This window comes from Pimephales promelas, chromosome 14 (genome assembly GCF_988280905.1).
Source record: "Pimephales promelas chromosome 14, fPimPro1.hap1.1, whole genome shotgun sequence".
NCBI classification, from domain to species: Eukaryota; Metazoa; Chordata; class Actinopteri; order Cypriniformes; family Leuciscidae; genus Pimephales; species Pimephales promelas.
The window spans coordinates 3,153,662-3,178,024 of record NC_142782.1 but is presented as its reverse complement, the minus strand read 5'-3'; the positions used below and the strand labels follow the sequence as shown (position 1 = coordinate 3,178,024).

Below are 24,363 nucleotides of genomic sequence, written 5' to 3'. Positions count from 1 at the left end.
CACTAAGTCAAGAATAGAGAAAAAACAAGGACAAAGAGGAGAGGATGTAAGAAAAGAGAGGAGTTGAGAACAAGAATGAAGAGTGAGAAGAAAACAGAAATGCTATAAAGAACAGAGAAGAAAAGATGAGACGAGTATAAGAGTAAATGTGAAGAAACGAGGAGAAAAGTTTAGAGAAGAGAGTGATGAGAAAACTCAAGAGACAAGAAAAGTCTACACTCTTAGAAGGAAAGGTTCTATGTAGAACCTTAAAAGGTTCTAAAGCGCCACATATTTGGAACCCCTAAAATGGAATGCATGTGAATGATCACAAAATTCAAGATATGGGGGTTAAAAAATGTAATTCATTTTGATTACAAAGAGTGCCATTTCAGTTTTTATTCTCCAACAACTACAAAATGTTGCAGAATAATGTAATATATGAATGAATAATGGCCTTTTTTGGGCCAAAAGTGTTCTTTCTTGTCATTATTGAACCTTTTTTTTAGCATAAAATGTCCTTTGGAGTTGAGTAAAGAACCCTATGCTACATGTGAAGAGTTTGGTTCCAAAACGCTATAAATCCATTTTGATGAATTTGAGTAAAACCGTGTTTTCTTTAGCAAGAAAATGGGCAGATGAAAACCACTATTTTCGGTTTCAAATTTTCACATAGCATTTGTAGGTTATAATAACAATAAAAAATTAAATCCAGGTTTTGATTTTCAAAGATTTATTAGAAAAACAGATAATTTTTTCCATTCATATTTTTTTTTTTCAAAATGCAATTAATCAAAATAAATTTTTATACACATTGAATTTTTTTTCTTGTGCATACTATAAATCCATTGCTTTAATATAAATATTCGGTTTACACTCTAATATACGACTTATAAATTATGCATTCATTCATAATTAATATCATCAGGAACTAACAACGTTTTTTTTTAACAGTTCAACGTTTTTCATACATGACTTCATGGATGAACAACACCTTAATTAAAACATTAACTAAGATGAGCACATCATCATGAATTATGATTTATTAAGCATGATCTAACGTTACTTCTACATATCGCTTTTGTCAGCCGACTTTTTTGACGGCGATCAGCTGTAAAATGGCTCGGTCCTGCTCGCTTTTCGTTGACTTTGAATAAAACAACTAAAAGTTTTTCAAAAGATCCAGTGTGTCAGCGTGACAGAAGTTTGATGCTGTCGAGTGAGAACAAGCAACAACCGGTATTTGTACTGGCGTTTGTCGCGGTTTGGAAAGAAAGGGAGAAAACATCACATAATAACACGGCGGATATCGCATTTTGCGTAAAATTAAACATTGACTTTTCAAGACCGACCAGATACAATACAGATTTTGCAGTAACTCAATTTTTTTTTAATTTTTGGAACCAAAATCTTCATATATAGAACCCTTTTTTCTAAGAGTGTAGAGACGAGAAGAGACGACACAGGATGAGTAGAAGAGAACAGCAGGACATGAGAAGAAGGAGGAGAAGAAACGTGGAGAATAGAGAGGAGAACAGAAGATGGGGCAAGAGGAGAAGGAATGAGGAAAAAGAGACGAGGAGAGATGGAATAAAAAAAGACCAAACGAGAAAAAAGAAAAGAAGCGAGACGAGGAGAGACGATAAGGGAAAGAAAAAAGCTGAGATGAGAAGAGACCGAGAAAAAGAGAGGAGAAACGAGGTAAAGGAGAGAGACTGAGAAGAGAAGAGGAGCAGAGACACGAAGGTGAGAGGTGAAGTGTGTCATTTATTAGACACAATAAATCAAGAGTACAGAAACTCAGGGTGTCATACAGCTCTCATTACCCCTTCTCCGTCTGGAAATGTTTGTGCTTTTCCACTGGCGCGCGCACACACACACACACGCCTGGCATTTCCAACCCCCTGAAGCTAACAGGAAAGTCAAGATGCAAATGGAGCTGACCGTATCTCTACAGTACATGTGAACCACAGGTGTTTGAGGCTGCTGAACTTTCACACACACACACACACACACACACACACACACACACACACACACACACACACACACACACACCATTCAGCCGGTTTCAGCAATTAACCTGCGGAAACGTGCTGATACAGAGAGAACTACAGGCCGAGGTCATTACCCTGAGGGGTCAGAGGTCATTCCCCTGAAGGGTCAACTGAAACTGTCCAATTGCAAGAAGCTGAATGCAGAAAGGCTGGTTAGTTCACTCAAAAGCTAAAATAAAATAATGACAGGTCCATCAAATAAACAATTCAATTAATTATTGAAAGATAAATGAATAAAATACATCACTAAAATAAAATAATAATACATAAAATAAAAACAAAAATGTCTGTTCAGGAACTGTTCAGGAACTGCAAAAGAAAAAAACAAATAAAAATATATAGTATAAAATAAAAATGTGTGCATATTTTACACTGCTGGATCGATACGTTTTGTAAATGTTTTTAAAAGAAAATATTTAAAAAATAAAATAAAAAACAGAAATATTGTTTTATAATATGAAAATTCTAAATAACTGTTTTCTGTTTGAACATATGTAAAAATTATGTACAAATAATTAATTCCTGTGATCAAAGCTGAATTTATCATTACTCTTCAGTGTCACATGATCCTTCAGAAATCACTCTAATATGAGGATCAATTATTATTATCAATGTTGAAAACAGTCGTGGATCCTTTTTTACAGGATTCTTTGATAAATAGATATATGATGAAATATATACATTTGATGAAATGAAATACAATCTTTTGTAACATTATAAATGTCTTTCCTGTGACTTTTGATTAATTTAATGCATCCTTGCTGAATAAAAGCATTGATTTATTTTACTTATTTTAGTGTATATATTTCTTTTAGTATATATATATTTATATTGCACAAAAAAAATCCTGTCCAGTTTTCTCTGGATGACAAAAACAAAACAAAATAAAAAACAAAAAACAAAAAACAAAACAAAAATAAAAATAACAAAATAAAATAAAATACAATTAAATAAAATAAAATAAAATAAAACAGTGTAAATATTGTCCGGTGCATGTATTCCAGGTGTGGTGAAGAATGAACTGAAGACTCGGGCCAGTGGTCCAGTGAGAGAGCAGGAGAGTGGGCGGACACATATGCCAGCGCATATGCCTGAGTGTGTGTGTGTGTGTGTGGACGTGGGAGACAAACTGTGTTTGTGTTTTTCTGATGCGTTTAAGGCTTGGGCCAACAAATACTGCCAGAGCCCGAGGCAAACTAGAGCAGCCTGACCCATATCACACACACACACACACGAGGACTCTCCCTCGCTCTACTCCCTCTATTTCACAAGCCTTCCACAACAGAGCAAATCAAAACTGCAAAATGAATCAATAATGAAAATATTCAACAATTAATTCAGTGTTTCCCCTACCATTGTTTTAGGGGGGCCGGTCCGCTGAATTTAAGGAATAATCCATGTTTTAATTTTAACAGTAAAGCTCACTGTGCAGCACATTATTTGACAAAAAGTTTATGATAAAATTAGTGTTTTGTGGCTTAATTTTATTACCAGCAAAAACACAGAATTAGTGTGAATTTCTTTCATAAATCTATATATTTAAAAAAATAATAATAATACATGATTTGAATTATTATACATTCTTTTTGATGTCTAATACTAAAAAACATTACATGCCCGGCTCCGCTAAAGTAGCAGGTAGTGTACTTTTTTAGCCCTTAAATGCATTTTGTTGTATATTTGAAGTGTTTATAAGTACAGAAAAGATGAAATTATTCTCTTCAGGTGCTTCGTTTATATCTTTATATTCTGTTTTGGTCATATTTTTCAACCTGTTCAGATTTTTCTGTTCTCTATGACGTTTTTTGAACTACAGCTTCACCGTATTTGCAGCGGAACTGCCAAATAAGGACATCGACTACCGGCCCAACACTTCGAGCAATCCGCCATTATTATTTCTCGCTCCGATTTTGTAGTCCGAGCTCAATGATGCAGAAGTTACGAGAGGGCAAGTCAAAATGTTCGGTTGTTGGATGTACGTTAGTGACCTGAAGCACTTCAAGGATTCCCACTTCAACAACCTCCGCCAGTATACAGAAGGGTTTGCCGATTGACTTTTGCCGAATTCCTTCTATCTTTGGAGACGACGAACCGAGCGTTTCGATAAGCTGTAAATATCGTTAATAAAAATAAAGTACTTTACTTTCTTAAAACACATGTTGGTCATGGTTTAGCAGTACCTTTGTCTTTCTTTGTTTTTGTTTTTTGTTACACGTCTGCAGTATTATTGTTCTTGAGTTTCATCAATGGTCATTTAGCTGCGTTGTTTTCTGATGCTTTTCTAAACGTATCAAATTATCAATACAGATTTTTAGTGGTAAGATCAGACCGTAGTCATTTATCTGGTCAGTGTGCTTGTTTTAACAAGAGAAATAGTCGACTTTCACTAATAACACAAAACAGTTAACTCACATACCAATATATCCATATGAAGAGGTTGTTCTGCAGGTTTGTCGTCGTCTTTATCAACTCGCTCGCTCTGGCTCGAATATGTAAGGCTTGATGACAAGTTTTCTGTTGTTGGCGTTTTGTTAACGTGTGAATAAAAATGTTCTTTGAAGGTATCGTATATAATCTTATATCTCTAATATATCTCAAGTATATCTCAAACTACAGTAATGGCCGAACGCGGGAGTTGAACTGACTGTGAACTCATCGACCTGGAGAGCGGGCGGGGTATGACGCATCTCCTTTTTATTTAAAGGGGCCGCTTTGAAACGGGTCGCTCATAGACGCACATCAGAAAAGGGGCCTGTGGAGCTCTAATAATGAGGAATTCAGACCCAAGCATTGCACTTATGTTTTCTATAGACCACAACGGTATGATTTATATGTAAAAATGAATGATTTAAAAGCATGATATGTACCCTTTAAAACTAGTGTATGAAATGGCAAAATTATGTAATTTCATTTTGCACCAAACGTTGCTAGAATGGTAATGTAAAATGTAAATTTAAATACAGAATGCATTGTCATTTTACATATTAAATTTCACATTTCATAGGTGGCAGCTTGCGTACCCCTGGGGGTGCACGTACCATACTTTGGGAATCCCTGCATTAGATTAATAAATCTGAAAAGACCCGCCTATAGACCCTCCTCTCCAAGAAATCAGGACAGAAGTGTTTGAAAGTGGACAGAAGAGACGGATTAAAACACCAGGTGTAATGGGAAAGTGTTTGTCTCGTCTACTTGTGATCCGATCGACCGAAACACATCTTAATACCAGCTGTAAACAGGGTCTAGGTACCACAACTGTAGAGATAACCTTAAAAAACAGCCACTACACTTCAGTGCAAAAGCTCTTCAGAAGCTTTCATGAGCCCCGCACCGGATGCTGTGTGTGTGCGCGTGAGGATTTTCCCATAAGCGGAGGACAGGTGGGCATCCTAGTGGGCAAAGCTCTGAAGCCCAACGAGACGAGACGCACAAGTGTTTTTATACTGCCGTGTGCCAACCCACAGGCTGTTCCTCACAGCGAACGCATCCACAGCCAAAGGTACACACACACTAATCCATGGCCTTAGGTACGACTGCGCCAAAAGGCCACTGGGAAACACAGCAACAACATATGAACACACACCATAGTGATGCCATCTGTCTGCCTCATGGTGCGCAGTGAGGACTGTAAATCCAGCCAGTTTGGGGCATTTTCAGTGCGGAGTCGTAATCTCTCTGGATTTATGTGTGAGAGTGTGTGTCTGTGTGTGGAGGGATTTCACTGCACTGAATCACACACACACACACACGTGTATGAACAGAACATCATTAATGTCTTCACACTGGATCATGCTGCCGCTGGAAACCCAATGTGTCACGATATGGGGAACTTTGACATGCAAGTGCGTCTGCATGTGTGTGTGTGAGACTTACGTTGAACAGATTGGTCTTGTTCCTCTCGCAGAAAAGTCCTTGTGCCGGCATGTGCTTCAGCTGTTGCCATGGGACACTGCTCCCTAGCAACACATCTCGTGCCCATTGCAGGTTCTGCGAAAACACAAATATATTCAGTCAGTTCTGTGTGCAGGAAGGCAGGAGTGTGTGTGATGACTTGAGCGGGGAAAACCTGCATGCTTCGCTCTCGTACAATACTAGAGTCCTGCTTAACTGCGCAAGTATATACTATTTAAAAAATAGTATGCAGTGGGTTAAACTTAAAGGAGAACTTTGGTCTAATTACACATTGTTACCTAGTCAACCGTTATCTGAGATTTGTTTTCATGATTGCCGAACGTAAATAGTTTTATCTCTAAAAACAGTTTAGCCTATAACGCTAGTATAACGCTAGTATATAGGGCAGTAATTCTCAAAGTGTGGTCCGCCATCGCCCCCTAGTGGTCCGCGAAAAGATGACCTAAACTAGGCAAGTGTTTACAAAATCGTCACTTTTTCGCACGTACCAGTGTGATCAGTCTTCTTGGCTGATCCCTGGAGCGTACGATCACACCGGTGTGATTAGAATGTTCAGTGCTTCACGTCAGCAACTGCTAAATTCAAACTTGCTGGCGCTAAGCCAGAGACGGACGCACTCAGAGCTGTCATAGAACACAACTATTGAGTGTTTTCAATGTTTATTTTAGGTTTCAGACATTTAAATACACATAAGTACTAGCAAAACAATGATTTTGAGTTTGTAAAATACACACTGATGTCTATGGAAGCGGCAATAATCCGTTCAGTTATAATAAGACAACACGTTTTATTCATATCAGATACACATTGTGTAAGTAGCTTTACATTTGACCCTATTCTTCTCCCAGTTCACCAGCCACTTACTATCATGTATTTCGTGAGAAGTGGAGGAATTGACGTTGTAAATCCAACAGATGTGATTCTCTGAACTGAAAAAGATCTAAAAGCTCAACTAACGCGATCGTTATAAAGATGTTTAAACCATGTCAAACCCATCCACTTGCACATATTTGACAATCGGAATATCAGTGTTTCATGTTATAGCTAATACATTTATGAATATTTTTAACAAAAAAGGAAAAATGACACAAAAGCAGATCATCCTTCATTCAGCGCCGTGTTTTGGTTGTGCTGTGTCACGTGACAAGCAAAGACGCGTCACCATGGAAACATTAAAGTGGCAAGTTCTAAATAACGGTCGCCTTGAAAAACTCACGCTGGGGGGGGTCAGTTAGAATATTTTAAACTTACGTGTGAAAGGGTTAATAAACTTAATTACCAAGCTTTAGCTTTCAGTAAATAAAACAATTATTCATAGGCAAAATCAACCTATATCAGTTGACCCTATGTTTACTTTCTTCACTGACAGAAAAATGAAAAGCCTATATCAGTCAAAGCTCAGTTAGGAGTTAAATTTAAACTTAAATTTAGCTTATCCTTACAACTTTTTTTTTTTTTTTTTTGTGTGTGTGTGTGTGGGGGGGGGGGCATGTTAGAGTGGGATTTTGTTAGGTGGTCCTCAGAAAAAAAATGGAAGATAAAGTGGTCCTTGGGCTGAAAAAGTTTGAGAAACACTGATATAGGGCATAGAGTAATGACAAATAAAAATTGCTTTTTATTACCACTAATAAGGCTCAAAATAGCCCCACACTAACACGACAGCATAATAAGGGTGCCTACATTCAAACCGAAGCATTGAGAACTTTGTCAATGTCCAAACAGTTTAATAAGAAGATATTTTATACACAAAGTCAACTTCGCGAATACAGGAAGAAGCCATCTTTGAAAAATAGTCTCTACCAGTCGATCTACGAACGCCGATCCAAGTGCGCTGAACTGTGCAGAATCTCATATGGTCCGTTGTTTCCAGAAGGAACACAAACACGAACCGTTTTCTTCTCTTCAATATGTACACGTAGCCTACTGTTCGCGCTCACCTTATCACCTTATTCACATCTCACCAGCGCACTTGGATCGGCGTTCGTAGATCGACTGGTAGAGACTATTTTTCAAAGATGGCTTCTTCCTGTATTCGCGAAGTTGACTGTGTGTATAAAATATCTGCTTATTAAACTGTATGGACACTGACAAAGTTCTCAATGCTTCGGTTTGAATGTAGAGACCCTTATTATTAATAACAAGCGATTTTTATTTGTCATTACTCTATGCCCCATATACTAGCGTTATACTAGCGTTATAGGCTAAACTGCTTTTAGAGATAAAACTATTTACATTCGGCAATCATGAAAACAAATCTCAGATAACGGTTGACTAGGTAACAATGTGTAATTAGACCAAAGGTTCGTTTTGCGCAGGAGTTCTCCTTTAAACATATCAATTAAAAAGCTTGAATGCTGTGTATCCAGTGATAATATATACTGTATATTGCATTAGGTGATAAACACTGTATTACGCGAAAGTGTCATTATGCAGTAGTCGCGTTTCCATTGCAGATTTTCGCAAAACGTTTGCGGTATTTTCTAAATGACGGCGTTTCCATCAACCGATGTTATGAGACTAAAACGTACATTTTTCCTCTCGCAATAATAGTTGGGTCATATATAGCAGTTCCGTGACCGTGAAGATCAAAGGTTCGTTTCTCACTGGATTGGTCATCTATAAAGGTTAAAGAAAAAAATGAGCCGGGGTGCCCCTCACAAAAACGTGGGGAAATTTTGTGAGAGCCCGATATCCAAAATGGCTGCTGTCGGCCAACCTGGAAGTTAACTTTTTAATGGTTTTGCCCACAGTGCTGCATAATACATGGTTTCTGAGACTATTTGGGTCAAGAAATTCATAAATTATGTAGATTTATTGATCTTACCTATTTTTGACCTTCAAATTCAAGATGGCCACCAATTGGCACTTTAACCCCTTAAGTGTCACCCCCCCTTTTTTGAATATAGATGAAAATGCACATTTCGAACTTAAATGGTTGTAATTCAAGAATGCTTTGGAATATAGACGTAAGATTGGTCTCGTTTTAAAGAAGACATTTGGCAGATTTTTTTACAAGTGAAATAAATTAAGAATGTGAAACAGAAAAAAGTTATAGAAGTTTGAGTTTATGAAAATGTAAAATATATAAAAATTTCATTATTCATATTTTATATAAAATATATATTTTCAAAACCTGGGCGACTCTAAAACTGCAAAAAAAATAAATAAATAAAAAGCCAAAAATCTGAATAAGTTGTGTTTCAAATTTTAGGTTGATATCTCAAAAAATGAGCTTTCAGTGAGATTTTGTTTGGGCGCAGTACCAAACTTTTTCACTAGGGCACAACCAGACTCCATTACTGCCCATATAAGGGCGCCCCCATTTCCATATGAAATAACAATTATTATAAAATAATTGAATGAAGGCTTTCTTTTGAACTCTTGGCATGAAAACAAACAGGTTTCTACCCTTCTTTCATGATTTTTCATGTTCATCATAATTTCAAAATAAAGGTCTAAACACACCTTAGATTATAAAAAAAAAATTCTTGTTGCAAATTGATAAATTATGGCTCCTCTGTAATATATTTTGAAAATCAATCAAATATGAAAACTAGAGATTCTAAGCTTTCAAATGATATATAGTTTGTCAAGATTAGTTTAGGTTTAGTATAGGATAATACTGTTTTAAAAATGTAATGGATTTGGGACACTAAAGGGTGAGACATCACTACAAGTGAATAGGGTAAAAATTTTAACTTACAGATATCACCATGAAACTTTACCAGTTGATTACTCACATGAATACGAGACAAAAATGTTTTGCAAGTTTTCTGTAATTTTATGTTTAAATATTCTAATCAGACTCTATCTAATTAAATATGCACTAATTTGCATATATTTTCAAGTGACGAATCTGACCATTGAAAAAAACAAGGTTCAAAATTATTTTAGCATTTTGTTGATATATTGTAGTATGCTTGACCAAAACCAGAAAAACACAAGAAACGACTTTAAAATGTAAACAAACAGCTCCCATTAGACGGCAAAGACTGAAAGCTAATCAAAGCTCTCGTGACACTCCAATATAATTACACTGTATCATCCCATCAAATCCATTTCCACACCGCTAATTCACTGTTAATGAACACATAACATCATAGCGCTGCAGTCTGACTTCTTTATTAGGATACAGACACACGTGTTTCTCTCGCTGTGTGTCACACACTGTACAAACGGGGGCCATTCATTAAATCTGAGAGCTAAATTTCCACGCTTTCACCGTGCTGGACGCGATTAAACGCATCGTGGTTGCGGTTATGAAATCTCTGGCCTGTCATGGCGGGCCGATTACATTTCAGAGCTAAACAATCTCTACATAAAGATCAGAGAGATTTCTCATTGTGAAGGAATGGAGATGATATATGCGAGTCCTTTTGGTTGGGAAAAATGTCAACAAAGAGCACAAATACACATGCAATGGAAAGAGAGAGAGAGATGACAAGATATAGTGGCTCCAAACCCACACTTTCAATATTTCTTTCTTCCATGTAGCAGAAATGTTTAATTTACAACCACATATTTCATACTGGCCATGAAACAGAAGTCTGCATTATTGTCATCAAGAAATGTCATTGTGAAAAAAGCATTTTTTCTTGCATATTAGTGACAAACACTGCAGGTCGGCGTGTCACTTGCATCATCATGAGTCAGTCTCAAACACTTAATCATCAACATAAATCATAATTTTGCTCCACGATTTTATCTATGTGGCTTAAGGAAAATTCCACATGTGTCGCCACACGGAGTTTAATTATTTTTTATTTATTTAGAAAAGGGGACAGTGTACATTAAATCAAAATTCATGAATGTAAATGTACTCAAATTATCCCGAAGGCTAGTTTTCATTGGTAGTCAAGAGTCTGGGTAAAAGATGAAGACGAGGTGACGTTTCATTTTGATGTCAACCATGTCAATTCAGTGAGGGTCAAACTGTTCTTAAACTGACACTAATAGAGTTAATTAAGAAGATTAATTATCTAATAGAGATGGCTTGATTGATTCATTTTAAGTCATCTGTTTATTCTGACAGTTTATTTCGTTATTAAATAAATAGATTAGTAAAATTACAGTAAAAACACTAATATTGTGAAATATTATTACCATTTAAAGCCATAACTTTTTCGGGTTAAAAATTATCCATAATAATAATAATAATAAAACCAGCCAGTGTTCAAAACTCTCTGCTTGCCTTCGGTCGATTCAAAACGGTAAGCTTGTAATAATGATTTTAATCCCAGTGGTACTGGTGGATTTCCACGGGAAATTCGAGCATGTCTTTGTGTCATTACGTCACATCTGCACGCATAAAGGAGTCCCGGGTAGTCGGCTATATTGCGTGTGAGGATGTTGGGGGTGGAAATGTATAGCCTTTTCTCACAGCACTTTAAATAATTAAACTTATGGCGGATCCAGAAAGGTTTAAACGACAATCACCAGTGACAACTGGAGATTCACCTGTTGTAAAACCCAAAAGATTTCAGACTTCAGAGTGGGTAGAGAAAAAAAAAGAGACTGGGACCGGGCCACGCAAAAACAAGGATAAACATCGGCAGGGTTCAAAAGGGATGCAGAGATGTTTTTTTTTCTGTTGGACAGCTAAGAGATTTCAAAAGCTCAATAACACACTTGTTCGCTTAATTCACACAGTTACAGAGTTTCCTTTGTTGTGTGTTTTTTTTTTTTTTCATTACTCCAGTCTTCAGTGTCACATGATCCTTCAGAAATCACTCTAATATGATTATTTGATTATATGATTACATTTCTGATTATTATCAGTGTGGAAAACCTGATACAATTTTTCAGGATTCTTTGATGAATAAAAAGTTCAAAAGAACAGCATTTTTTATTGTAACATTATAAATGTCTTTACTGTAACTATTAAAGGGTTAGTTCACCCAAAAATATTTACTCACCCTCATGTTGTTCCAACCCCGTAAGACCTTCGTTCATCTTACGAACACAAATTAAGATATTTAAGATATTAAGATCGCTCCTGCATACAGTCCATAGGCTTCTTGAGGGAATGACACTTGCTGTCCTCAAAGTCATTAAAGACATCGTTAAAATAGTCCAAGTGACTACAGGGGCTCAATCTTAAGTTTATCAAACGACGAGAACACTTTTGTGCGCAAAAAAACAACAAAAATAACGACTTTATTTCAACTATTCACTTCCTTCTCCATGAGCCTGTAAGTCAGTTAACGTAGTGTGATTGCGTAAAGCTACGTCACACGCATGCTCACTATTGGCCGACGCTGGTCATGTGTGTGATGCGTGTGACGTACAATAACAGAAGCTTACGCTATTAAACTAGTAACCTGACTCTGCAGAGGGAGAAATAAACGAATAGTTGAAATAAAGTTGTTATTTTTGTTGTTGTTTTGCGCACAAAAATGTTCTCGTCGTTTGATAGTTAAGATTGAGCGCCTGTGGTCATTTTGACTATTTTAACGATGTCTTTAATGACTTTTCAATGCCAGCAAGTGTCATTCCCTCAAGAAGCCTATGGACTGTATGCAGGAGCGATCTTAATATCTTAAATATCTTAATTTGTGTGCCGAAGATGAACGAAGGTCTTATGGGGTTGAACAACATGAGGGTGAGTAAATACTGACAGAATTTTCATTTTTGGGTGAACTAACCCTTTAACTCAATTTAATGCATCCTTGCTGAATAAATGAATTCATTGCTTCAAAAATCATCACACTGGCCCCAAACATTTGAATGGTAATCTATTTAAAATTGTATATGAATGTATTAAGTCAATTAATGAATTTAATCCTTATTAAATCAATATGACTTTATCGGTTTCACAGACGAGCTTTAAAACATGCATGTTTGAGCTGTTTGAGCAACATTTCTTAAAAAAATGTCAGTTCTGCTCCCAATGATTTGTTAAAACGAACAACGTTTCACCCAAAGGGTCCTCGTCAGGCAAGCAACAATTCTTCCGTTTACATCAGAGGTCTCAAACTCGCCATTTGCGGCCCGCGGGATGATATTTTGTGGCCCCCTACTTGATATTAAAGTTTAATGTTAGTGCGGCCCGCCGTTGCGTTTGCTGCGTTTTTTTTTAATTATTATTATTTTTATCCCTTATGGGCTACCATATATAGTCTCGTGACAGCTTAGCGTGGGTTTGTTGTCAATAGTTGTCAGACAACCACGAAGTACAAATATACTGCGCCTGGAAAAAATGAGCGCGTCGCTTCAATTATGAGCGCGCTCGGCGCTTGATGCGCGCCTACATCTGAAACGTACTTGAGCGTGCAAAATATGTGAGCGCGATATGTGAACAGGCGAGCTACCACCACCAAATCAGGCCACAGCTACTGATAGCTCGCGAGCGACGTGTTGGATACCCCTGCTCTAAAACAATGTGAGAATAATCATTTTGATCTTGTAATATGTGTCTGAACGCGTTCAATGAACGATAGTTAATGAACTCGTTCATATTTTGGGCGAACGTGAACTGAACGTAGCCTACTGTATTACTGACTGATGAACGTCACAGTGAACTCGTTCATTCAAGTGGTTGTGAACCGAGGAGCGAGGAGGCGTCGTAAGATAATTTAAAAGGCTTTTATGAGGTCGGTGAGGATGGGAAAATCTTACATGTCTGTGCAAACTTTGCCCGTCGATAAAATGATAGTTATCTGTGGTTGTGTTGTGGCAATAATAATAGCCTAATAATAAAAAAGAAGCTCGCAGCAACATATGGAAAAAAAGAACTAGTTCATTTTTGAAATATGAACTGAAATAGTTCATTTTAAAATTTGTGAATTGAACTTTGAACTAGTTCATGTAATGGTTGATAAGAAGGTTTGCTTTGATATGTGCAAAGTCAGTAATTTGCCTGAGTCAGTAATTTGTCAGTAATTTACTATACATGTGTAGAAAGAATTATTTGTATTTCAAAAGCAGTAATTGTTTTTCTAAGTATAATAAAAGGAAATGTGCCTTTTGGGGAAAAAAAATCAATATAATAGTGTTGTGTAAAGAAAATAAAAAGCAAATATGACTATCATCACAACATGTATAAGAAAAAGACAAAGAAAGTTTGTAAAACTGTCAACTGTCAAGGACAGCTCATGAAGAACCAATCATGTACAGAAAGGAATGTTCAAATTCAGAGGAACAGTTCAGAAGAAACGTTAATAATAAAGATTGAGAAGATTGGATCAGTTGTGCTCAATTTTTGGAATACTTAAATACATTTTTTTTATTTTTTGGAATACTTGATGCGGCCCGGCCTGACCCAGACTCTATCTCCAGCGGCCCCCAGTTCATTTGAGTTTGAGACCCCTGGTTTACATACTTACACTTAATACTCTTTCTCCAAAAGCTTTCAATATGGAGTTTGATTTGAAATGTTTTTTTTCTTGGGAATATTTTTTGTTGTGAATTTTTTAGTGATTACATTTGTGTTTGATTAGGTCGTTACTGCATTGGATGATTAGGTAATTAGTTCACTAATGAGGTCAGGTGTGATGTTCACACTTCATTTTAATAAACCCTTGGGAGCAGAAGTGGCAGTGAGCCGACTCTTGTTTATTTTGAATTTGATGCTTCATTTGATCGAGCACCTGCCAAACGTATTTTGGATGCGCGCACAATTTCTTCCTTTTAAAATATGTCAGTGTCATTGTTTTTTCTCAAGATGCACACCAGTAATGTGTTTTTTTTTTCTAAGGCATATTTATATCCTGGCTCAATCTAAGCTCTCTCTGTGAAACCGGGCATATATCAAATATATCATATTATAATTATCAAAACAGATAGATGAATTACAATAAATGAATTAATTTTTTTTTTGATATATAGTAAGTAGATAGAGCACCTGATGCCCTCTATATTGCATACTATATCACATCAAAAGTGCTTGCTGTGTCTAACAAACGCCGCTAGCCAAATTCAGCAGGATGTTGATGTATTTAGCATGGGGTTTTACATGACTTGACCACATATGTGAAGTAAGGGAATCCCCACTGGCCTCGTGTGCACACATATCAACTCCACATCTCAACCACAAAACAAAAGCAAACTGAAGCGTCTGCATTAGAGCATAAGTGGTTTGTTTAGTGGTCAGTGGTGTTACACAACACTCTGGCATGGAGATAAACTTGGCTCTACTGCTCTTTTTGCACCTATGAGGCGAGTGGGCACAGTTTTCAACACCCGGTCTTAATATCTGTGGGTTGTGTCATCTACTGCGCACTGGCTTCAAAACACAAACACACACACGCTTGCTGCTGGGGAATATGATATCATCCTCTTGGCTGAATTAACATTACAGATAAACCTATATCTGGAGTGGATGCTGGCGTTCTTGCGCAGTAAACCGTTGTTATAAAGCTCAACCATTTGTCTAAATAATTCCCAGCATTATGTGAAGAGACAACCATAAGTGTAACTATAAGCCACGGAAAACGTGGAAAACGTTGTTTTGAGAGGCCCAACATTGACTAAACCAATGGCCTAAGTGTAAAGTGGAATTAAATGAGATGAATCTCATTGACCTCATGTTTATACGTCACACAGAAATCAATAATGCGCATAGAGAAAACGAAGCCTGTTTCCAAGGCGATTATGTAAGTCCTAGAATGAGAAATAAATGATTATTATATTAAATGAATAAAGTGCATCTGTATGTACAGAGCAGAGAGGTATTTGTTTTTTAAGGCAGTTTTTTTTTTTTTCACATTAAATTATATTTTTTATTTTGTGGTGAAAATGACATTTCAACCAGGAGCTAAAGTGGAAGCTTGTGTTAGTTTAGCATCATTGAAATACTTTTATAGTTTCTGTTAATATTTTGAAGACTTTCTTATTTTAATTTTAGTTAAAAGTGTGTCATTTTGTTGTGTTTTTGTCATTTTTATTAGGATTATTTAAAAAAAAAATTGCCTTGATAGTTTATATAACTAGTTAATAACTTTTATTTTACGGTGTCCGTGATACAGAGTAATTACTTATTTACTTAGTAGTAGACATAATGTAATAACATGTAACAAAATGTAATTAACATGTAACTAAGTTTGTGACTGTACTTACAGATTGCAATTACACTCATGTAATAGGCAGCTACTGTTACACAGGCCGAGTCGGTGACATTCATGTTTCTGACTTGCTACAATGTAATTATATAAGAAAGTACTTTGTACTACTCAATGTAACAAGTACTTAAATATGTTACTATGAAAAAAGCCGGTAATTTTGTACCTTCTAAAATAGTGTATCAAGATTGTACTTAAGTGTACTTCATGTGTATAAGGTATGTAGATACACATGAAGTACACTTACTGTAAGTACAATCTTGATCCAATTTATTTTACGTTGCTTATCCCTATGTAATATTTAGTAAATTGAATGTAATTAAGAAGCTACTACATGTATTTAAGCTGTGAACTAGAGGGTTAATTCAGATGGATAAGGTATGTAGATACTCATGAAGTACTTGATACACTTTATTTTAGAAGGTACAAAATGACCATGTGTAACTGCAGGCTTTTTACCTTAGTAACATATTTAAATACTTGTTACATTGTACCAAGTCAGTAACCAGTGGTGGAGGAAGTACTGAATCTCAGTACTTAAGTAAAAGTACAAATACCCAGATAAATATTTACTTTAGTAAAAGTAGAAGTAACACAATGACAACCATACTTAAGTAAAAAGTAAAAAGTACTTTATTTTAAATGTACTTTAAGTATTAAAAGTAAAAGTACTTGCATAACAATTGATTCTCTTAATGTCTATTTTCTAATGATTAATAAAACATTTAATTCTAACTCATTTAACCTAATAGCCTACTCCTATAATGATGTTCAATAATGATGGAAAAAAATGTCACCATTTCTGAAACAAGCTTGCAATTAGGAAATATCATGCTTATCCTTACTATATGTTAATAACTATTGGCAGTAAACGCGATTCATTTATGGTGTAATTCTGAACCTCTTGGCTTGCCATAATCCTAACCAAACCAAACATATATTACACACGGTGTGTTTCCTATGCACGTAAAAACAAATTTTCGCGAATGAGTTGCATGATAAACACACTGCGTGCGAGACGCATTTAGTTGATGTATCTATGGCAACCAAACGTCACTGGTGAGACAAACGTGCAACGAACGGACGGTCAGATTACGTTTTGGCAGGGGAAAAACTGATCAGAAAATGTAACGAAAATGTAACAGAAGTTGTAGAAATGTAGTGGAGTAGAAAGTAGAATAATTGCAAAGTAAAAGTAAAAAGTATGCACTATTTATTCTACTTAAGTAAAGTAAAGATACGTGAAAAATGTACTTAAGTAAAGTATTTGTACTTCGTTACATTCCACCACTGTCAGTAACACGTATGTAACTGACTCAAACTGTTACATGTGTAACAGTAGCTGCCTATTACATGATTGTAATTACAAGTACAGTCTGTTAACTTAGTTACATATTAATTACATTTTGTTACATGTTATTACAATGTCTACTACTACTAAGCAATTAATTAAATAATTACTCTGTATCACGGACACCGTAAAATAAAGTGTTACCGAAACTTTTTTTAACTCATGAGAGGCGTAAAAGATTGTAGCATTAATATATATCATGAATATTATTATGTCATATTGTTTTATAAAATAATGCCTTATGGTATAATAATAAATGAATGATATAATAATAATCGTTGTGCGACTACATCATGCTTCATGTGCTCGATTACGTGACGCTTGATAGGATCAGTCGAACAGACAGAACAGAACAGAAAAGTTTGCAAATATCTGGAGTAAAACACTACTGTTATACTACTTTAGTCCTTCATATTTTGGATTCAAAACTGTGAATTTCCCCAAAATCCAACATATTTGCAGTAAAATACGGGTGTAAAGTCATCAGGGGTGAAAAAGGTGACAAAATGTGAAGCCCTCGAGAAAAAAAAATGTTTAATATCACCTTTAAAATGTGGCTTTACAGTTCATTCTAACATAAGGTTATAGAAGCAAAAAAAATCTTTATATAATAGTGTTTTTTTTTTTTTATAAAAAAAAAAAAATTCTCTCTAATTTAGTTCAGGCTACAAACAAATTACAGTCAAACCAAAAATGATTGAGACACCAGATATAATTTTGGATATTTTTTACTTACTAGTTAATTTCTGAAAGTGAGGATAGCAAGGTGTCTCAATATTTTTTGGTTTGACTGTATATGTTCATGTAAAGGACAGGTGTGCGGTGTGAAGTGTGTGTGCGCACCTGGTGTGTCCTGCTGTAGGCGTACAGGTGGGCCAGACGGTACAGACTCTTGTAATGCTGTGGAAAGCGACTCAGACACAGGAACAGAGACCTCACACACACGTCCACGAGTGTTTTCCTCTGCTCTGCCCGTCCCGCGGGCAGACTCTTGGGCAGCTCGATGACCTCGAACGGGGGCGGCAGCTCGGGCCTGCGCTTGCCCTCGCCGGAGGAGCCCGTCTGGGAGTGCGAGGTGTGTGGTTTGTGAGGTTGGGTGGTGTGCGGGGTCAGACCGGGAGCTTGGGTCGGGGTGTCTGTGGTGGGGGTCTTCGGGACCGAGGCCTCAGGGGAGGTGATGGATAAGGTGGTGTCTGAGGACTCTTGTGTGACAGAAGACTCTTGAGACAGTGTGGCAGAGCTGATGTCCATGTTCTTGTCCTCCAAGGTGCCTGTGGGATTTTTAAGAGGGCAGAGGTGACCACCAGCTGCACATTTTGCTTGTAAAAAGCAACCGATTAGGGAAAGAGAATCTATCGTGTATAGGCTGAATCTTATGAAAACTTTCAAGACTGGATAAAAGCGAAGCGAACTCCGTGAGCAACACTAGGCGAGAGAGAGACAGAGTGTGACTTTATTTAAACTTATATAAACTAATATAATTTATTTTACTGGACAGTTTAAAGCTTACAAGCATATTTTGTTGTTACTTGAAGAGTGGAGTGTTATGTTGCATCATGCTGTATTTGTCCTGAAAAGGCTACTGACTAAATGTCTGTTAACAAAATAAATTTAAGGTCATTCCTATTTTATTTGTATACATTTTTATCATTAACCTTAAAAGCAAACTCTTTTTATAACTAAAATAACAGTCAAGGGTAAAAAAAAAAAACAATTAATTCCCCCAAAATTTTAATGGAATTTGGCGAAAAATAAAAAACGGATTTCATAGGGCCCTACATTTACAATAAATAAACACTACTGTTATCAAAACAGTGAATTTCCCCAAAATCCAACATATTTCAGTGAAACGGGGGTGTAAAGTCATCAGGGGTGAAAAAGGTGACAAAATGTGAACCACTCGAGAAAAAAAAAATGTTTTAACCCTCTGATGGTCTTCCTTTATGAGTCACGTCCTGGCCAGAGGCCTAAAAATGAAATTTCCTCCATCCCAGTTAAACCAATGCAATTTATTTTTGTTCTATAATATTTATTCTTTTAAATTTAGTATTTTGAGACAATTTGATTGAATTTATTAATATTTATGCAATATTTATGGTCTATTTTTTCAATGTAAATATATATATATGAAGAGTTCAGATGCAAAAGCCTCTAAATGACATTTGAAATTTTCTTCTTTAATGATGATTTTTATCAAAGTTGTATATTTAAGTTCAGTAATTTCACTTAAATAACAATTAATAGGTAATTATCATTGCCATTTAAGTGAAATCACTGAACTTAAATATACAAGCTTGATAAAAATGATCATTCTAGAAGAAAATTTCAAATGGCACTTAGAGGCTTTTGCATCTGAACTCATATATATATATATATATATTTTTTTTTTTAAATTATTAATGCAGTATTTTAGTTTAATATAGTCTAGGCCTTCAGGAAAAAAAAAAAATTTGAAGAAAATTAGCGCCATCTGGTTACAGTATAGAGAAAAGGCGTAGAATCATGGTGTAACCACAAGATGGCATGTACAGCTCTCTATGGAGAGGCATGTGAATTACCCAGATGTTTATGAACACTTTTTTTTTTTTTTTGCTGGATTTGAATATATAATGGCCCTACATTTACAATAAATACTGTTATTCACCTTAAAAAACTTGGCAGCGTGTACAGTATGTGTCAGGATCATTACCTATATTGTCTTCTCCTGTGGCCCGTTTCTCTTTTCCAATGGCATTTGATTCTTCCGGGAAAACACGACACTTCCCGGGATCGACCTTGTGGCTGCTGTCCTGAGAGCTGGTCGGGTCCATGAACACATCCTGCAAGGAGCTGGAGTCCGACATGCCGGCAACACTGTCCTGACTTTGCTCTGATTTAGGGAGAAAATATACCACACAATTACACTCATTCTAAAGGACCGTCCTCCGTCCTTTGTAAAGATTCATCCAATTAAAAAACAGAGCGTTTCCAAGTAGCCCAATTCACGCAAGCCACAAATCAACACAGTCACCAAGATGAATTGTGTAATAAACTCCTCCACTGGACACTGGAAACATTCGCAGGCATGAGATTATTACGAATGGCAGCTGTACAGCACCTGGCTTTCTTAAAACAAGGATTTGGATTACAATATAGAGATCGTGCTTTCAATCCTGCTCTCAATTTCTACACTGTAAAAAATATTTTCAAGATTTGTTATAACAACATATTTTCTTTTGTCAAATCAACTTTATAATAATTTATTTAGTTGAGATAACTTATTATTTTGAGTTTCTGACGGTTAAATGAATCTACTTCATTGTATTAACTCACTTTTTCCAGTTTAATCAACTTAAAATTTTAAGGCAACCCAGGTTACTTACTTTTTTAAGTTAAACCAACAATATTTTTTACAGTGTTGTAATCACAACATTTTTTTTCTTTTGTCAAATCAACTTAAATAATTTATTTAGTTCCGATAACATATAATTTTGAGTTTCTGATGGTTAAATGAATCTCCTTCATTGTATTAACTCACTTTTTCCAGTTCAATCAACTTAAAATTTTAAGGCAACCAGGTTACTTACTTTTTAAGTTAAACCATCAATATTTTTTTACAGTGTACAAATTAAAGGAATCGTAACCTGCAGGATTGAGTCCTAAAGCCTGGAAACGAGTTAGCAAGTCAATGGGTTTTCGATTGAATGTCTGAAATAAAGTCTAGAAACACAAGATTACATTTTGTGAGTCTTATAGATTTTTAGGTTGGCATATCCATCGGTGTATAAAACAACATCAGTAGAGACATATCTCTCCGTTTGTGTTCTACAGAAGACCAAAAAAATAAAATCATGCTGATTTGGAAGGGCATTGTGTTGAGTAAATGTTAAAAGAACTTTAATTTTTGGGTGAACAATCCCTTTAATAGGTACAGTGTTGGGCAGCAACAGAAGATATGTGGTAACACAGCCAGCCTGCTAAAAGTGCTTAAAAATATTGTGCTTCTCAGCCAGCCCAGAAAAGAAAGTTAACGTGATTCCTCTTGTTCTGCCCACAAACAAGTAGAAAAGGCCCCTGAGCATGCTGGGAGTGTCAGCATTTGGCACAGAGAGTAGAAATTCATTAGCACACACACCATCACCTCCATAACACAACAAAGTGCATTGCAACACCAACGTCCCCTCCTCCAGAGAACGCCAACGCACCCGAAGGGGAGAAATGGCGCTGCGTCAGCCCAAACTTGCAGCTTCCTGCAGAGCGCATTAGCAGCTTTAGGCCAACACTGCCTGGAGGACCATTAGTTGGGCTGATACAGATTTCATCAGGAGCTCAAGAGCATGTTAAAGACGCAATGAGAGTCTAGACGTGACCTGGGTGTGTGCTGGGAAGTGTTGGCCAGGGAAAATTAAAGGAATGTATGTTTCAGAAATGATTAAGGTGGGAAATCACCAACAGAGTGAGAGTGCTGTAATATTTAAATGCACAGAAGAAAAGGACTTTTGGGAAAAACAAAACAAAGGTCAAGCCCTAATGTGACCCACAGTAAACATTAGAACAGGGTTCGGTTCACCTTCCTCAAAAGCAGAGCCGGTAGAGTTTATAAACACTAGCCATGTTTTTATCCGAATTAAGTGATATCGAATGAAAAATGCCTTATGAAAATTCGATGAATTTCATGAAAATCGATTTTCTCTTGATCGATATACGGCTAATGCGATAAAAGCTGATGGAAACGTTATTTGCCGAAGAAATAATGACTTGCGATGCCCTTTTATGGTTGCAACACGCAAGAGGACGAGTTCATTTCCGGCCAGTCTGTTTGCGCACACATGGCGGATGTCAACAAAGACAGGTGTAAGTGGACAAAGCAAAAAAAATGCTTCAACCAAAGGGTTCCTGTGAACATTGTGTCAAATTATTGATTTATTTGGTTGATTTATATGTAATAAGCAGGATAATATATAGCGAGACGGTTGTTATAGCGAATAACAACCGCCTCGCATACATTATCCCATACATATGTCGCTATCAGCTGGCACATAAGCATTATTAGGCTTCAACTTGTGAAATACATGATCATTTGTTGGTAGATGGCGCAATCCGTTTTGTCTAACAAAAGTTAGCTTGAATGTTGTTCGATTCAGTGCGAAAATGAATGGAAACATCTTAAAATGTCTCAAATCAATTCGATCGCAAAACAGCATGTGACGTCATTACATACAGGTTTTTATTCGCTTTAAAGGGATACTCCACTTTTTTTGGAAATAGGCTCATTTTACAACTCCCCCAGAGTTAAACTGTTGAGTTTTACCGTTTTTGAATCCATTCAGACGATCTCCGGTTCTGGCAGTAGCACTTTTAGCATAGCTTAGCATACATCATTGAAGTGCACTAGACCGTTAGCATTTCTCAGAAAAAAATTACCAAAGTGTTTCGATATTTTTCCTATTTAAAATTAAAACTTAACTCTTCTGTAGTTACATCGTGCACTAAGACAGACGGAAAATGTAAAGTTGTGATTTTCTAGGCTGATATGACTAGGAACTATACTCTCATTCCTGCGGAATAATCAGGAAACTTCACTGTCGTACCATGAGTGCAGCAGCATTTTCCGTCGTTTTTAGTGCACGATGTAACTACAGAAGAGACAAGTTTTAAATAGGAAAAATATCTAAACACTTTGGTAATTTTTTTCTGAGAGATGCTAATGGTCTTGTGCACTTCAATGATGTATGCTAAGCTATGCTAAACGTGCTACTGCCAAAATCAATTCGATAAACCAATTTGATCGCAAAACAGCATGTGACGTCATTACATACAGGTTTTTATTCGCTTTAAAGGGATACTCCACTTTTTTTGGAAATAGGCTCATTTTACAACTCCCCCAGAGTTAAACTGTTGAGTTTTACCTTTTTTGAATCCATTCAGACGATCTCCGGTTCTGGCAGTAGCACGTTTAGCATAGCTTAGCATACATCATTGAAGTGCACAAGACCATTAGCATTTCTCCCAAAAAAATTACCAAAGTGTTTCGATATTTTTCCTATTTAAAATTAAAACTTAACTCTTCTGTAGTTACATCGTGCACTAAGACCGACGGAAAATGTAAAATTGCGATTTTCTAGGCTGATATGACTAGGAACTATACTCTCATTCCTGCGGAATAATCAGGAAACTTCACTGTCGTACCATGAGTGCAGCAGCATTTTCCGTCGTTTTTAGTGCACGATGTAACTACAGAAGAGACAAGTTTTAAATAGGAAAAATATCTAAACACTTTGGTAATTTTTTTCTGAGAAATGCTAATGGTCTTGTGCACTTCAATGATGTATGCTAAGCTATGCTAAACGTGCTACTGCCAAAATCAATTCGATAAACCAATTTGATCGCAAAACAGCATGTGACGTCATTACATACAGGTTTTTATTCGCTTTAAAGGGATACTCCACTTTTTTTGGAAATAGGCTCATTTTACAACTCCCCCAGAGTTAAACTGTTGAGTTTTACCTTTTTTGAATCCATTCAGACGATCTCCGGTTCTGGCAGTAGCACGTTTAGCATAGCTTAGCATACATCATTGAAGTGCACAAGACCGTTAGCATTTCTCCCAAAAAAATTACCAAAGTGTTTCGATATTTTTCCTATTTAAAATTAAAACTCAACTCTTCTGTAGTTACATCGTGCACTAAGACCGACGGAAAATGTAAAATTGCGATTTTCTAGGCTGATATGACTAGGAACTATACTCTCATTCCTGCGGAATAATCAGGAAACTTCACTGTCGTACCATGAGTGCAGCAGCATTTTCCGTCGTTTTTAGTGCACGATGTAACTACAGAAGAGACAAGTTTTAAATAGGAAAAATATCGAAACACTTTGGTAATTTTTTTCTGAGAGATGCTAATGGTCTTGTGCACTTCAATGATGTATGCTAAGCTATGCTAAACGTGCTACTGCCAGAACCGGAGATCGTCTGAATGGATTCAAAAAAGGTCAAACTCAACAGTTTAACTCTGGGGGAGTTGTA

General features: G+C 36.3%; 1 protein-coding gene across 6 annotated transcripts in view; it reads right to left on the bottom strand.

The window, feature by feature from the left end:
- The window catches only part of cabin1 (calcineurin binding protein 1), a 154,608-nt gene that overhangs the window by 64,610 nt on the left and 65,635 nt on the right, over positions 1–24,363 (bottom strand). For all 6 annotated transcript variants that reach the window (XM_089119272.1, XM_039675057.2, XM_039675058.2 and 3 more), the window contains 3 exons: positions 20,047–20,226; positions 18,201–18,628; positions 5,910–6,023 (listed from right to left, as the gene is read on the bottom strand). In XM_089119272.1, coding sequence (XP_088975398.1) covers positions 5,910–6,023; positions 18,201–18,628; positions 20,047–20,226 — 722 coding nt within the window. The remainder of the gene's footprint in view (positions 1–5,909; positions 6,024–18,200; positions 18,629–20,046; positions 20,227–24,363) is intronic.